The sequence below is a fragment of the Drosophila miranda genome, chromosome XL (genome assembly GCF_003369915.1).
Source record: "Drosophila miranda strain MSH22 chromosome XL, D.miranda_PacBio2.1, whole genome shotgun sequence".
Classification (NCBI taxonomy): Eukaryota; Metazoa; Arthropoda; class Insecta; order Diptera; family Drosophilidae; genus Drosophila; species Drosophila miranda.
In genome coordinates, this window is record NC_046673.1 from 18,097,950 (window position 1) to 18,110,687 (window position 12,738).

Sequence of the window (12,738 nt, forward strand, 5' to 3'; positions counted from 1 at the left end):
CCATCAGTTTAATTCACTTTCGATTCGGCCAGTCGGAAACAACAGCACACCCAACATCCCCCTCCACAAAAGTCTTGTCTTTTAGTTTTGAGATTCCGGCAGCCTTGGCTCCAAACTTCTCGCCAACTTTCCGCTAACCTGTCCAAGAACTTCCTCTTTTTCTAATCAAGCCAAAAGCCAAAACCTTCCCCCTCATTCCTCAGCCGTCAACCTACTGGACATGACCTCTCTGTTTTCGAATCTCGACTGTCGAGTTGTATTTGCTGTATCAATTTATCAGAAAGAGAAGAAAGAGTTTCGCTAGGATCGGATTGCTCAACCGTTTTGTTTGCCATCGATTAGAAGGAGTATCCACGAGTAAGACGATGAAAAGGCAGTTCTAGGTGAATGTTAAATATAAGGAAAAAAAGACCAGGAGGTGTACCTACCCACACCCACACCCACACCCACACCTACCTTCCTACCAGACTCTCCTCATGGTGGAATTTTGCAATCTTTTTTGTTTTTTGTGCGTTTGTTTTGCAAAGGTGCAGGCAGCAAAGGAAAGAATTCCACGATGAATAGTTTCATCTGGTTGGATGCACCTTTTATTTTGCGCCCTTGATGGCACTCCCGCCTCGGCCATGGCTCCGGTGCACCATAGACAAAAGCTGACTCTAACCCCGCTTTGTGCTTGATGCTGGTTATTTTAGTGAGTCCCCTAGGGGACTCCATATCCTTATCAAGGATTAAAGTGTCCGTTAACATGAGTGAATGAGAGGGGACTGCACGCCTGCTCCGACAGTCTCCGATTGGCCATCCAATACATAGCATATCTAACGTAGGGAAATTACAGCAGGAAATAGAGAAAACAATTCCATGCAACAGCCCCTATCCACCCCGTTCGAGCTTTCATTTTTGTCATTTTGGCATCAAGCATTTAAAGTGTCGAAAATAGAACTCTGGCAAAGGCTTTACTTGTGCAATGCAAATTAATGCCAACAGCAATCAGATCAGATTGTGACGTAAGCATCTCGATTCTATGATTGGGCATTCAGTGACGATTCCTACGTGCATCTCCCTCTGGAATAATGGTTTCCTATCAACGCCATGCAGCTGGCACTGTTTATCTCTCTCATGCTTTCACATCCTCCGGCAGCTCCACAGCAATGAAAGTGTGAGAATACAGTACAAATTACGCCGTGCTCTTGTCCAGCGTTGAGCCACCTTAATGGGGAGTACAGCCTGGAATTAATTAAGTTTGTTGTGTCATAAGCGTCGCCTTTCTCTGATTGGGCGCTCAGTACATAGCAGAAAGCTGTGACTACAATGCCAAACATGCATCTCTCCCTCTCTCCCTGAACCCACATCATGCTTCGGCACCTACTGTGCACCTACTGTTTATCTCTTTCCTGCATCCATGCATGGCTCCTGACAGCTCTATGTCCTTAAAAGGCAATGCTGATTCCATGCCACTGTGGTCCAAGACCCGGCCTAAAGTGGTTCCTTGGGTAAAATGTTTATTATATGTAATCATAATTAACAATAAATGCAGGAAGTCAAATAATTTGTGCAACTTGTTTTTGCTTCAAATTTCCCATTCAATTTGCTTAGTTTATGTTTATTTGCATAGTCAATAAAAACACACCCATATTAAAATGAATTTAATTCGGTTTTTAAATATTGTGAAATTAAATATAATTCACTTTGATTGAAACATAAATGTATTAAATAGTCTTTTTAATGTGCCCATATTTAATCTATATACAAATAAAGCACCTAAAAATAAATAAATAAATATAAAAAAAATAAAATATAAATTATTAAATTTGTAGAAGATCTATCAAAATATGAAATGTGTTTATTCATTCCAATAATACAAAAATCTTAAGTTTAAATATTAACATTAAATATATAAAAACTATAAACTAAAAATAAATTAAAAAATATATAATATTAATAGTAAATTACAATTTCAGGTGTTTTTTCCTTGGTCGTGTATTAATTATTCCCACTTTTTTTCGGCTCCCGACACATGGTCGATTGTTGAGGGCTAGTTTATGTACAATAGTCGTAGAACATTCGAGAGCTTCTGCGTATACATATGTATGCATAAGCTTTAAGGCATTCCAAAAAGGGACTTTGACCTGTGTATTTTATTCCATTCATTTCGTATGTAGATGGATATGTACATCCACTTGAAAACAAGTATTTACTTACATTATTTAATTTCAGCTTTGGAGCTTTGCGTTTTGGTTGCAGTTTTCCTACCATTTATGGACATGGCATCAGGTGGCAGAATAAATATAAACATATATATTGTCTAGATGGTACATTAAGAACATTAAAAATTATTTTTCATGTAAACTTAGATACATAGATACTGCAGCTTTCCTTTAGAGGCATACCATTAGGTGCGGTGTCCGAATGTGTACAGGCACATATGTGTGTGTAGAGTACAATATCATATAGCATATATGGTTTTAAAGATATCTAGCCAAAGCTTCAAACTATTTTTTTTGAATATTTCTCAGCATAATTTATTAATTGATTTTGTTTGAAGAACCGAAGAACATCACCACAAATACTGTGTTTTATCCGTGTATGAAATTAAAAAACAAAGTATTCGATATTATACAAATTATCTTTATCGGATTTTATTCAGGGGATTATCATCAACGGCTCTATGGCCGTGGCAGGACATCTTCTGGGAAAAGAAGTCGACATTCCACTGGAAGGACACTAGTAATGATAGAGAGAGTGATGGATGTACACTCACAGAGGAGCTGCAATGGGGAAGAGCTGTTCGAAATTTGCGGTACACATTCGAGTGATTCAAAGGATACAAATCCCAAATCACAATCAGATCTTCAGCACCTTCTTCTTCTTCTGGGAAGTATGGCCTGAGGTCCCGCCGACCCTGGAGCAGGGCTCAAGTCTGACACCTCTGACAGTCCCGTTCTGGCTCTGGTTTGGTCTGGTCTGGGTGGTCTGACTACTCTGGGAAGTGATCTGCTGCGAGCTCCCAAAGCTAAGCATCGATGCCTTGAGGGAGAAATGTCTGTCCAGCCAGCAGCGATGCAGTCCCATCTTCATGTAGTGCTTGGCCCCCGAGAAGTGACCTTTCAGGCGGCGGAACAGGGTGCGGGGCGAATCGAACTCGTTGGGCACCATGCCCTCTGCGGTGCTCTCGAAGTAGCTGAGCAGGGGGAACCAGATGCGCGTCCGGCCGGCGTCGCTCTGCATGAGGGATCTGTTGTTCGCCAGCGTGTGGTAGTAGAGGAACAGGCGCGACGTGATGTAGAAGCCCACGAAGACATCGATGGAGTAGTGCTCGTGGGCGGCCAGTATGAAGAAGACCCCGAACATGTTCAGCAGCCAGGTGAACGTGTGCAGGTGGTACAGCGTGCGTGGCGTGTACTCCGTGATGAAAAAGTTGAGCATGGTCAGGGTAACGGTGTGGCCACTGAACATGTAGTCGCCGCACGTCCGCACGCCCTGTATCGACATGCCCAGTCCGCTCCAGATGCGGTAGGCCCGGCCCATGCGCAGGACCATGGAGTTCGCCGCGTCCCCGCTGTCCTTGTCGATGGCGTAGTCCTTTTGGCTGCACTTCAGATGGGTGCCCGGCACACTCAGCGACGTGATCAGCATGGTCACGCAGCGCAGCAGGAAGACGGTGCCGGCCAGCACGCAGAAGCGCCGCAGCATCACCATTCGGTGCTTGTGGAAGATCAGGACCAGCACCCACAAGGTGAACAGCACCGAGCCGGTGATCTCGCACATGTCGAAGGCCCAGGGAATGTGCGGCAGATTGTCGAGAAAGATGTCCGGCAGCGGCGGGTAGCGCTCCATATCCGGCACGTGCTCGTGCACAATCACCATCACGAACGACGTTATCCAGGTCACCACAAACGAGTAGCCCAGGCTCAAGGCCGTCTTCGAGTACTCCGGCGGTATGTGGGTCCTGGCCATGCGCCCATGCCTCTCGCAGCGGGACCCATCGCTGGGGCAGTGCACCTCCTGCTGCCGCCCGACCTGCGCCAGCGAATTGGACCTGCTGCTCTTCACCAGCTGCTGGAGCTTGCAGACCGCCAGCCAGAACTTTTTGAGCTCGCCAAAGGCGAGCTTGTAGTCGAGCCTGTAGCGCAGCTCTCTGATGTCCGATTCGGTCAGGGACAGCAGGACCGATCCGTCAATGGACTCCGCGCGCAAGCAGTCGCTTAGAACCCTGGAGAAGTGCTCGCCATTGGCCCAGCTCACCACATCGTCCAGTCCCCATTGAGTCGCCTTACAAGGATCCACATCCACGACGCCGCTGTCTTTCTTCGTCTTGATCGCGGTGGGGGTGTCGCCCTGATCCTGCGGTGTTTCCCCTGCTGCCCCGGCTCTGCCGTCAATACGTTTCGACGAGTCTTGATCGTGGGCCGAGACCTGCCCACCTAGCACCTCTGCTACTGACTTACAAATCTCACCGTCGCCCATTGCTGAACCTTTCCCTTTTCGTTCCTTGAGGGTTTCCATGGGCTTATAACACGTCCTGCAATTGTTGCTTTGCTGTCAATCTGTAGGTCTCTGTCGATGAGACAAAAATTTACTTATGCCTTTTTTGTGTAAGTGGATAAAAAGCAAGTGAAATGGGCCTACTGCTTTGATTTGAGGTTTCGTTCAAGGAAGAGAAGTTTCTGGTACTACCTATGGATTTATTATTTACATTTTCCTGGGTATCCCCGAATGCAGTTTTGCGGCAAAATGTTGATGGTATTTTTGGGTTTGATTTTCGACTCTTGCCCCCCCCGACTCTTGCCCCCGTTTTAAAATAGAAACGACTTGTTCTGTTTTGCCAAATTGAATTTATTTGTACGCATTTCACTCCATCTCCCAGTCCCTCTGGTCTACTCCCCCCCATCTCTCCATGCACACACACACACACACAATCCATATGTACACTCGAATGCTGTGAGTCGAGGAAAAGGGGATGCGAAAGGCAGTGAAATAGCGGGATTGAGATGTCCTTGCTGCTGGTCCTGGTCATGATTTATTGCATCGTAACGCGAACAAGGAAAGCAGCAAAGCGGCGAAGCGGCAAAGCGAGTAACTGTTAACTTAACTCTTGCCCCAGCAAAAAATAAAATATTAGTTGACAGATGTACATGCACGGTACGGTAGGACCCCCCCCCCCTCCACCGTGCTGCTGCATCCCCCTCTGTTCCGGTGCTTTATGCCACACTCTCGCCCTGGGATTTGGGGAATTCGGAATAAATAAAGTGCTGGAGTAGCGCAAACAAGAGCAACAGATGGAAAAACAAAACAACAACAAGAAAATAGAGCGTTATACGAGTACCGACTCTGGGAAAGCCCTTACCGACATACGCGTACTTACAATTATGACTTACAATGTGCACTATCTCGAATAAAAGAAAAAAAGGAGATGGGACATTCTTGCTGTCTTTGGCCAATTCTAAATGAAATATTTAATTATTGAACTGGAATTGGATGCAAAATATCATCAAAATGGGGGAGAGGAGGAGCTCTTAAATCTCTGCTGTCTTCAAGTGCAACATTCCCTTTGCCACTGCTGGGAAAGTTTTGGACAGTTTTGGCAACAGTTCAGGGACACTTTGGAGCTGTGTATGGAACTGGGTATCGGAAGGCATAGCGTGGGGCATTGTGTCAACACTTTTCAACTGTTTTTCACTCAATTAGAGAGCTATAAATAACCATCTCGACGGATAACCCTTTCCAGCGCAGCCTCCCCCACATTGCACACGATGGATTGACGCACCACCGTCCCACACGCTGGCCGTTCTTCGTTCTTCGTTCTCCATTCTCCATTCTTTTTTTCTTCATTTGCCGCTGCTATGACCAATTAATGCATGCGACAACAAGTGTAAATAGGTTTCTGTTTCTGTTTCTGCTACTGCTGAGAGAGAGAGAGAGAGACAAAGGGTAAAACAACAGCAGCGACAAATTGAAAGGACATCACGTATACGTACGAGTGCAGGCACAAAGCAGGGCCAGATACAGATGCAGATAATGGAACTTGACATGCGATTGCATCAGGCCTTGTTGAATCTGGCGTTCGCTCTCCCACGCTCGCCTCCTCCACGTCAGAAAATATTGACGACAGTACACCGCAACGAAGCGACGCAAATCCATTTATATCAACCACAGCCTATTCCATTAGATCCCTGATGTTCTGCTGACATCTGACACAGACCTTTGGAAAATATGCTATACTCAACAGAATGGCCTCTTAGCCATTGACTAGAATTAATTCCAAGATAAGCCTGAATGGAATTCAAAACAGACTAGTATTATCTTTTAACTTGAATTAAAAGATCAGCGGGCGAAACGAAAGCATCGTGCATCAGCAGCCTTATTTATGTCCACGAGTCCCTGGGCTGCTTGAAAACAACTTGAAAAACATAGCTGGAAAAACAAGCAAGGGGGTGGTTCAAACAGCCACCTGGGTTGGGAGGGTCCGTATTTATGCAGACGATGGCAAAAGCATCGCAAAGAGATCCGATCTACTGTTGGTCTCAAAGATGAGCCAAAGCAATTCCCTTGACAGCAATCGGTAATAGAGAGAGCTGCCATTAGAAATGATGTAAAAGCAAAAAAAAATACTCAATTTATGCTTTGGCTATTGCCCAACCGAATGCTGGGACAGCGAGTAGCTTTGCATTGGTGCCTGGCCTTACCTGCAGATATCCTCGCAGGACAATATGGTAGGTACCTTTAATCATTACAGCATATGGTAAATTATTTGTTGTTATTGGAAAGAACTCTCTTTACCAGCTGAGAGAAGTGCTGCTTTCCACTTTGTTGCGATGTCATGAGGGTCCTAATGCCAGCCAGTGCCATCCCCAATCCCTTCAGCATTTAGAGGCGAATGCGGGGACACTCTCATGAATAGGTACGAGCCTGAGATGGGTTCAAATGAGTGTGAAGGAGTGTGGAGGTGTGGAAGGGGTAGGAACTACATAAACTCGTGACAAAGAAGGGAAACAAAGTAACGTAAGAGCTTAACGACCACGACCATAACGCAGCAGCAGCTGGAGTGGAGATGTTCCAGTGCCGGACACAGACACGGACATGCTGGGTGGTTCCGCCAGCAGCAGCGCCTTGTAAAGCCAGAAAAAGAAGATTGGCTTAAGGGTCCGGGGCTTTTCGTACCCATGCAGATCCAATGTTTCCGATTTTGCAATAAAGACCATCTTCACGTATGTTTAGATACAAAACGAAACAGAAGAGGGACTGCAAGTGTCTGGTCAAACTGAAAGTACCTTCTGTGAGGGTATACATCGAGTAAGTAGAATGGAAGGCATCAACGTTTATGTGTTTTCACGTTTAACGCCGTTTGGCCGGAGTTCTACAAGGTGGACGAGGACGAGTAGCCGTATCCGCAGCCGGTGACGTCGAGGGACGGAGACGGAGGCGTAGCAGCGGCCGTTGTCAATGATGATGATTTATTGCCAGCCAAAATATTTATCGCACTAGACCTCACAACACTGCAGGCGGAATTATCATGCATACGCAGCCACCATGGCAGCCAGATCCCGGACAAAGGAGCGCCATTGAGCCACAGAGCCATGGAGCCAGAGAGCCAGACCCAAAGACCTATGTATCTCCAGCTGCACTCAAATGCTTGCACCCCTAGGCGACCGCTGCTCCTTTTATGCTTCTTTTGTATTGCACTTGGTTAGAACTGGCAGTCTCATGGCAGATCTGATTGAAATGGCTTCCTTGGCAACGCCAAAGTGGCCGGGCCGGGGCATACAAAATCTCGTTTGTTTAGCAGGCCCCCCCCCTCTCCCCCCACCAAGGCTGCACCTTATTTTGGTATGTATTTCAGGTGATTCCAAAGAGTGTCCTCGGGCGCCACTTTAAAGCCTTCGCTTTGACAGATTTTCCAAGGTTTTCCAGTTAAAGTAACTGACGCCAGGGGAGTGGAGTGGAAAGGAGATGAGAGGAGAGGAGATGAGAGGACTGGGCTGTCCCGTGGGCTGTGTAATTACTTTTCCCGTCTGGCATGCAACTGTCTGTCCTTCAGTGTCCTTTTTTTTGGGTCGGCTGCTGCCGGCCCCTCGCCTTTTTTCCTTGCGGCTCCACTTGTTGGTCATGTGACGCTTCAGAGGAGGCCGACTGCCTGCCAGCAGGAAGTTCTTTGAGAAGGGCCAAAGAAACAAGGAAACAAGTGTGCCGCCCAGTGTGTCAAGTTCAAGGTTGTATTCAGCGCGATTGGCTTCATTACCCCTTTGGTAACTGGAAAATCCCTGCAAGAGCAGGGCTTCTCAGATGGAAAAGTGGATTGGAAAGAACGCAAATTGGATTAATGTTCCAATCCAATCCACCATCTTCAATGTCCATTGAACAGAGACTCTGACTCAACTGAGTTTTACCCATTTCAAAACGTAAAAAGACACAAATTTTCGTAGAACATAAATTTATTGAACTGCAATGCCGTTTTCCTGGGAAAACGTCATAGAATATACATCAGGTAAACATCATTTGTACTGGAATCTCCTTGAGAGCCCTCCTAGAATTAATCGAGCAATAACATTTCAAATAAAATATGTGCGCAATTGATGGTAGTTTCATTCCAAGAAAATACTTGTAATTATTCTTGGGTGAAAATGCATAGCATACCATATGCCGGATTGCAGGAAAGTGTATCTTAAATGTTATAATTTCAGTTATTTAAAATATCATACGATTACGATTGTAGCACACAAAAGGCATGTTGTGAGACTTGGGGATTAGATGCCAAAGCACATCATTCCCTTTTCCAAGCACAAGCATTGGGGAGGATGAGGATGTTGGGGGGTTGATTCCGTGAGACGCTAGGGGTCCGTCAGAGCCCCTAACAGAGCCCTAACAGTGCGCTAACAGCGTGCTGTAGATGCCCTTGGCAGAGCTTTCTCCGAAAAGCTTTCGGAGCGACGACGGCGGTGCGCCAACAGTTCGGAGAGGCGACTCGATTCAACAGCTGGCAGCGACGCGGGGAAGCAACAGTCGGTAGAGCACACAGAGCCGTGGTCGATTTAAAATAACGCGTCCTCCAGCCCAGAGACTTCAGTTCCTGTTCAGCACTTGTCGGTTACGTTTGCAGTAAACCGAACAGCACCCAGCGAGGCAACAATATCATCAGCAACCAACAAGCATTCGCCAGCAACCACCGGAGATTCACCACGTTCAGATTCAGAGTCCCAGTGAGGCAGCCGCCAAAAGCCAACGCCAACGCCAAAGCCAACGACAACGACAACGTCATTGAAAAGAAACCCGTCTATATCGATATCGGACCGAATCCAACAGCGACAACAATCGCGACGAACGAAGATCGCAGATCGAAGTATATTGACAAGTGCCCAAACATATCCACCGACTAAGAGGTTTGGAATCATGTTCTGTACACTGTAACTTTTTTTGGCATATTTTTTTTATTGTTTGAAAGTGCGTGCGTGCTGAGAAAACTTTATGGTTTTTGACAGAAACAAACAACAAAAAAAAAAAAGAAAAGAACGAACAACAAAAAAAAAAACAATGAAACTTTAAGAATGTGGAAATCGAGCAGAGGCTCTGGCCAGAGGTCAGGTATCTCTTCGAGGCCTTGGGGCTCCGCCAGTCTAGTCCAGTCCGTGCCGTTCCGTCCCCAGCTTTATATCCATTATAAAGCCATCTCTTTTTTGTGCTTTCGAAGCGATTGCCGCTTATGCTGACCTAGGCAAAAAATTGCATTCCATTTGGGTTCGCTTTTCTTGGTTTTCCTTGTTCTCTCACTTTCTTTTTTCTGGTTTTCCTGTTCTTTTCGGGTTAATTTTCGTTGCCTTTTCATATTTGATGAGCATGTGTGGGGGGTAATGGTGGGCGGGGTGCCGTGGTTGTAGCGACAATGTTTTGCTACTATTTCCCCGGTGTAAGAAAGGACCTGCTGCTGCTGTTTTCCTGCTTCCTTTCCGCCATGGCACCTTTTTCGGCACCACAGGCAGATGGAAGGAGGCTGGACTCCGTTCATCCTTTATTTATTATGGGGCAAACAGTCGCAGACCAGCCACCCCGCGCAGACCTTTGTTATGCATGGCCCGTGTGAATCATTCATATGCAAATGCTGTGAAAATATTCATTTTATATTTTCAACCCCCATGCTAAATCCATATATCTCTGTCAGTGTCTGTGGTCAGGGGACTTTGAGGTGGCAGCCAGCCAGCCATGTGCAGATCCACATTGCGTCCATCAAGTGTTGCCTATTTATCGGCTGGCTGGCTGGCTGGCATTGTTTGGCCAATTACGGCCAAAAGTAGTTCATTAGCGACCATGACTAACTGCTTCCACACTCTAATCTAATCGCTGCCACTTTCAGCCATCGGACATCAGCCTGTTAGCCCGCCAACAGACAGGAACATAAATGAGTTGCGATTCTTTGTCCGTCGGTCTGGCCATTAAAACTATATTATTTTTTAATTACTTGCATTTGGAGGTGACACATGGACGGTGGCAGTTGATCAATTGTCGGCCCTGTTGTCTGTTCTGTTCTGTTCTGTTCTGGTCATCGGTCCTGATGATGATGATTTAATCCCTGCTTGTCCGCCCTCGACAGCAGCTTAGCACTTGGCCATGGATGGGCCAAAGGGCCAAATATTTGGGGATGGCTGAGCCTTTTAACAGCCCTATCTGTACATTAATTGCAGCCGATAAGCATCTGATTCAGTTAGTGCGAGTGCAATTTTCATAATGCCTTTCATTGGCTGACAAATCCTATAAATGCATATCTTTTTATATGTAAATAAAAAACCGTTTCAGCTTAATTACATTTAATGGAAAACTGAGTTGCATACGAATTTTAAGGGCAATGAGAGCTGACTCTTATGCCGATTTGGGTCTGATTCCATTAGCCATCAGTAACTCTATTGCTGGTATCCCTGGGGGGCACCGTTCTGATTTCACACCCAATTAGAGAGTGATTCCCACACCCTAGTGACCCGACCCAGGGAGACACGCAGAACAAAAGAAGGTCGAGTCGAAAGTTCCTCTGCCACACACTGCCACATTATTTCGTCTTGAAAAGTTATCAGAGTTTCCAACCTCCCATCTCCCACCTGCGATGGTCTCCCAAATATTGCGGCTAATTTAGCGCAAAAGCAATAAAAGGAGGAAAAGGCCCAAACTCAAACGGGGGAGCAGAGGAGCAGGGGCACTAAGTACTAAGCCGCTTTCCACCAGCCACACGGCAATTAATTTACATTACATTTTCCCTGTTTTTCTTTTCGTTTTCGCTTGCTTCTGTCTCGGTTTCTGTTTTTAAGCTTTTCTGCTTTTCTTTTTGGGGCCTGCCTTTGGTGGGAGCCTCGGCACAAAAGGCACTGGAGGCTGTATGTATGTTAAAAAACAATTACAACACTTTGGGAATTGTTCGACTGTTCTCATCTCATGCCATCTCTTCTGTCATGTGTCCTGTCGTGCTATGTCCCATGTCCCGGCCAGGCAGGAAACTCACTCGCCCGCAAAGCGAACTGCCAAGGAACTCGAACTCTCAGACAAGAAGAAGCCGCCTATTGGGGTTGAGTAGAAGGATGTCGGACAAGTATCAGGACAAGAAGATCGAAACTTCTGTGGCCGTAACCCTCAACGAGGATGCCCAGGTGGCCAGCTGCAGCTTCAGAGCCGGCGACGAGGCCGCTGGTGACGCCGGAGACGCCGGAGCCGCTGGAACCGATGCAGGAGCCGACGACGCCGCAGGTGCCGACGGAGGAGCTGCAGGCGGTGACAACGGAGCCGCAGGTGCCGACGGAGGAGCCGCAGGTGCCCACGGAGGAGCCGCAGATGCCGACGGAGGAGCCACGGCAACCGAGGTAGGAGTGGCTGTTGCAGCTCCGTCCTTGGTGGTGGTACACCGGGATCCGGAGCAAGGTGGGGATGTGGATCGCGACAGGGAATCATCGCACGGCGACAGGTGAGTCAGTCGACCCATGTGGGTATCAACATCCCTATAGCCCCCCATCCCGCTAAGTTTCACCGTGTCCTGTGTGTCCCCTACGCCCCCTGTGTCCCGTATGCACCGTATGTCCCTGTCAATATCCATTAGCTAATTGGGCATGCGATGTCAAAGAACAAGAGGAGTCAAGAGTCGAGAGAGCCTCTGCCGAAGGTGGGCCAAGATGGCAGCGAACCAGCCAACGGGCCAACGGGCCAACGGGCCCAGCCTAGTCTGACCCGACCTGGTTAGGCCCAAAATTAAATCAGCCTAATTACCATAGCATGCGTATGTGTACCTTTAAGTGTTTGGAGCATAACCCATCCATCCATCCATCCATCCATCCATCCATCCATCCATCCAACCATCAGTTCCCGTTCCCCCGAGCCACCAGGCATGCATGCAGCCATCTTGCCTCCTTGGGCTCCCGGTGTAACTCACCTTGAAGGCACTGTACCATCCCATATACCATAGTATATTTTCCACCCTCCTTTGCTCCCTTGCCTTCCATCTTGGCGGAACGTATCTTTAAGACTCTATGATAAAAAGTATTGATTGATATATTGATTTGCTATGGAACTACTCGTACTCGTATACTCCCTGCTCCCATTTCCCCATACGTATAGTGTGTCTACTCTGTCTATCTACAATCTACTGATCCCCTCTGATTCTCGATCCTCTGACAGCTTGTAACCCCAACTAAATTCCCAAACCTCGTATCGGTGTTGTGATTATACATAATTATGCATAGACCTTATTCGATAGCAAAATTAACTTAACATAAA

The 12,738-nt window shown here is 46.9% G+C and overlaps 2 protein-coding genes across 5 annotated transcripts in view; one reads left to right on the forward strand and one right to left on the reverse strand.

Annotated features, from left to right (window-relative positions):
• Nucleotides 1-2,608: 2,608 nt before the first annotated feature.
• On the reverse strand, nucleotides 2,609-4,611 carry LOC108165594 (sphingomyelin synthase-related 1-like). The gene has a single exon (XM_017301671.2). It carries the CDS (start codon nucleotides 4,501-4,503, stop codon nucleotides 2,842-2,844), a length of 1,662 nt encoding a protein of 553 aa, XP_017157160.1. The 5' UTR covers nucleotides 4,504-4,611; the 3' UTR covers nucleotides 2,609-2,841.
• Nucleotides 4,612-8,964: 4,353 nt separating this feature from the next.
• Nucleotides 8,965-12,738, forward strand: part of LOC108165082 — a 44,828-nt gene continuing 41,054 nt past the window's right edge. For 2 of the 4 annotated variants that reach the window (XM_033393110.1, XM_033393119.1), the window contains exons 1-2: nucleotides 8,966-9,374; nucleotides 11,464-11,932. In XM_033393110.1, coding sequence (XP_033249001.1) covers nucleotides 11,553-11,932 — 380 coding nt within the window. In that variant the 5' untranslated portion in view covers nucleotides 8,966-9,374; nucleotides 11,464-11,552. Of the gene's footprint in view, nucleotides 9,375-11,463; nucleotides 11,933-12,738 lie in introns of all 4 variants that reach the window. The other 2 variants (XM_033393103.1, XM_033393104.1) reach the window with 2 other exon arrangements.

What these genes read in the sequence shown, in the direction of transcription:
- LOC108165594 (XM_017301671.2), bottom strand. Translation starts at nt 4,503, where the DNA reads ATGGAAACCCTCAAGGAACGAAAAGGGAAAGGTTCAGCAATGGGCGAC.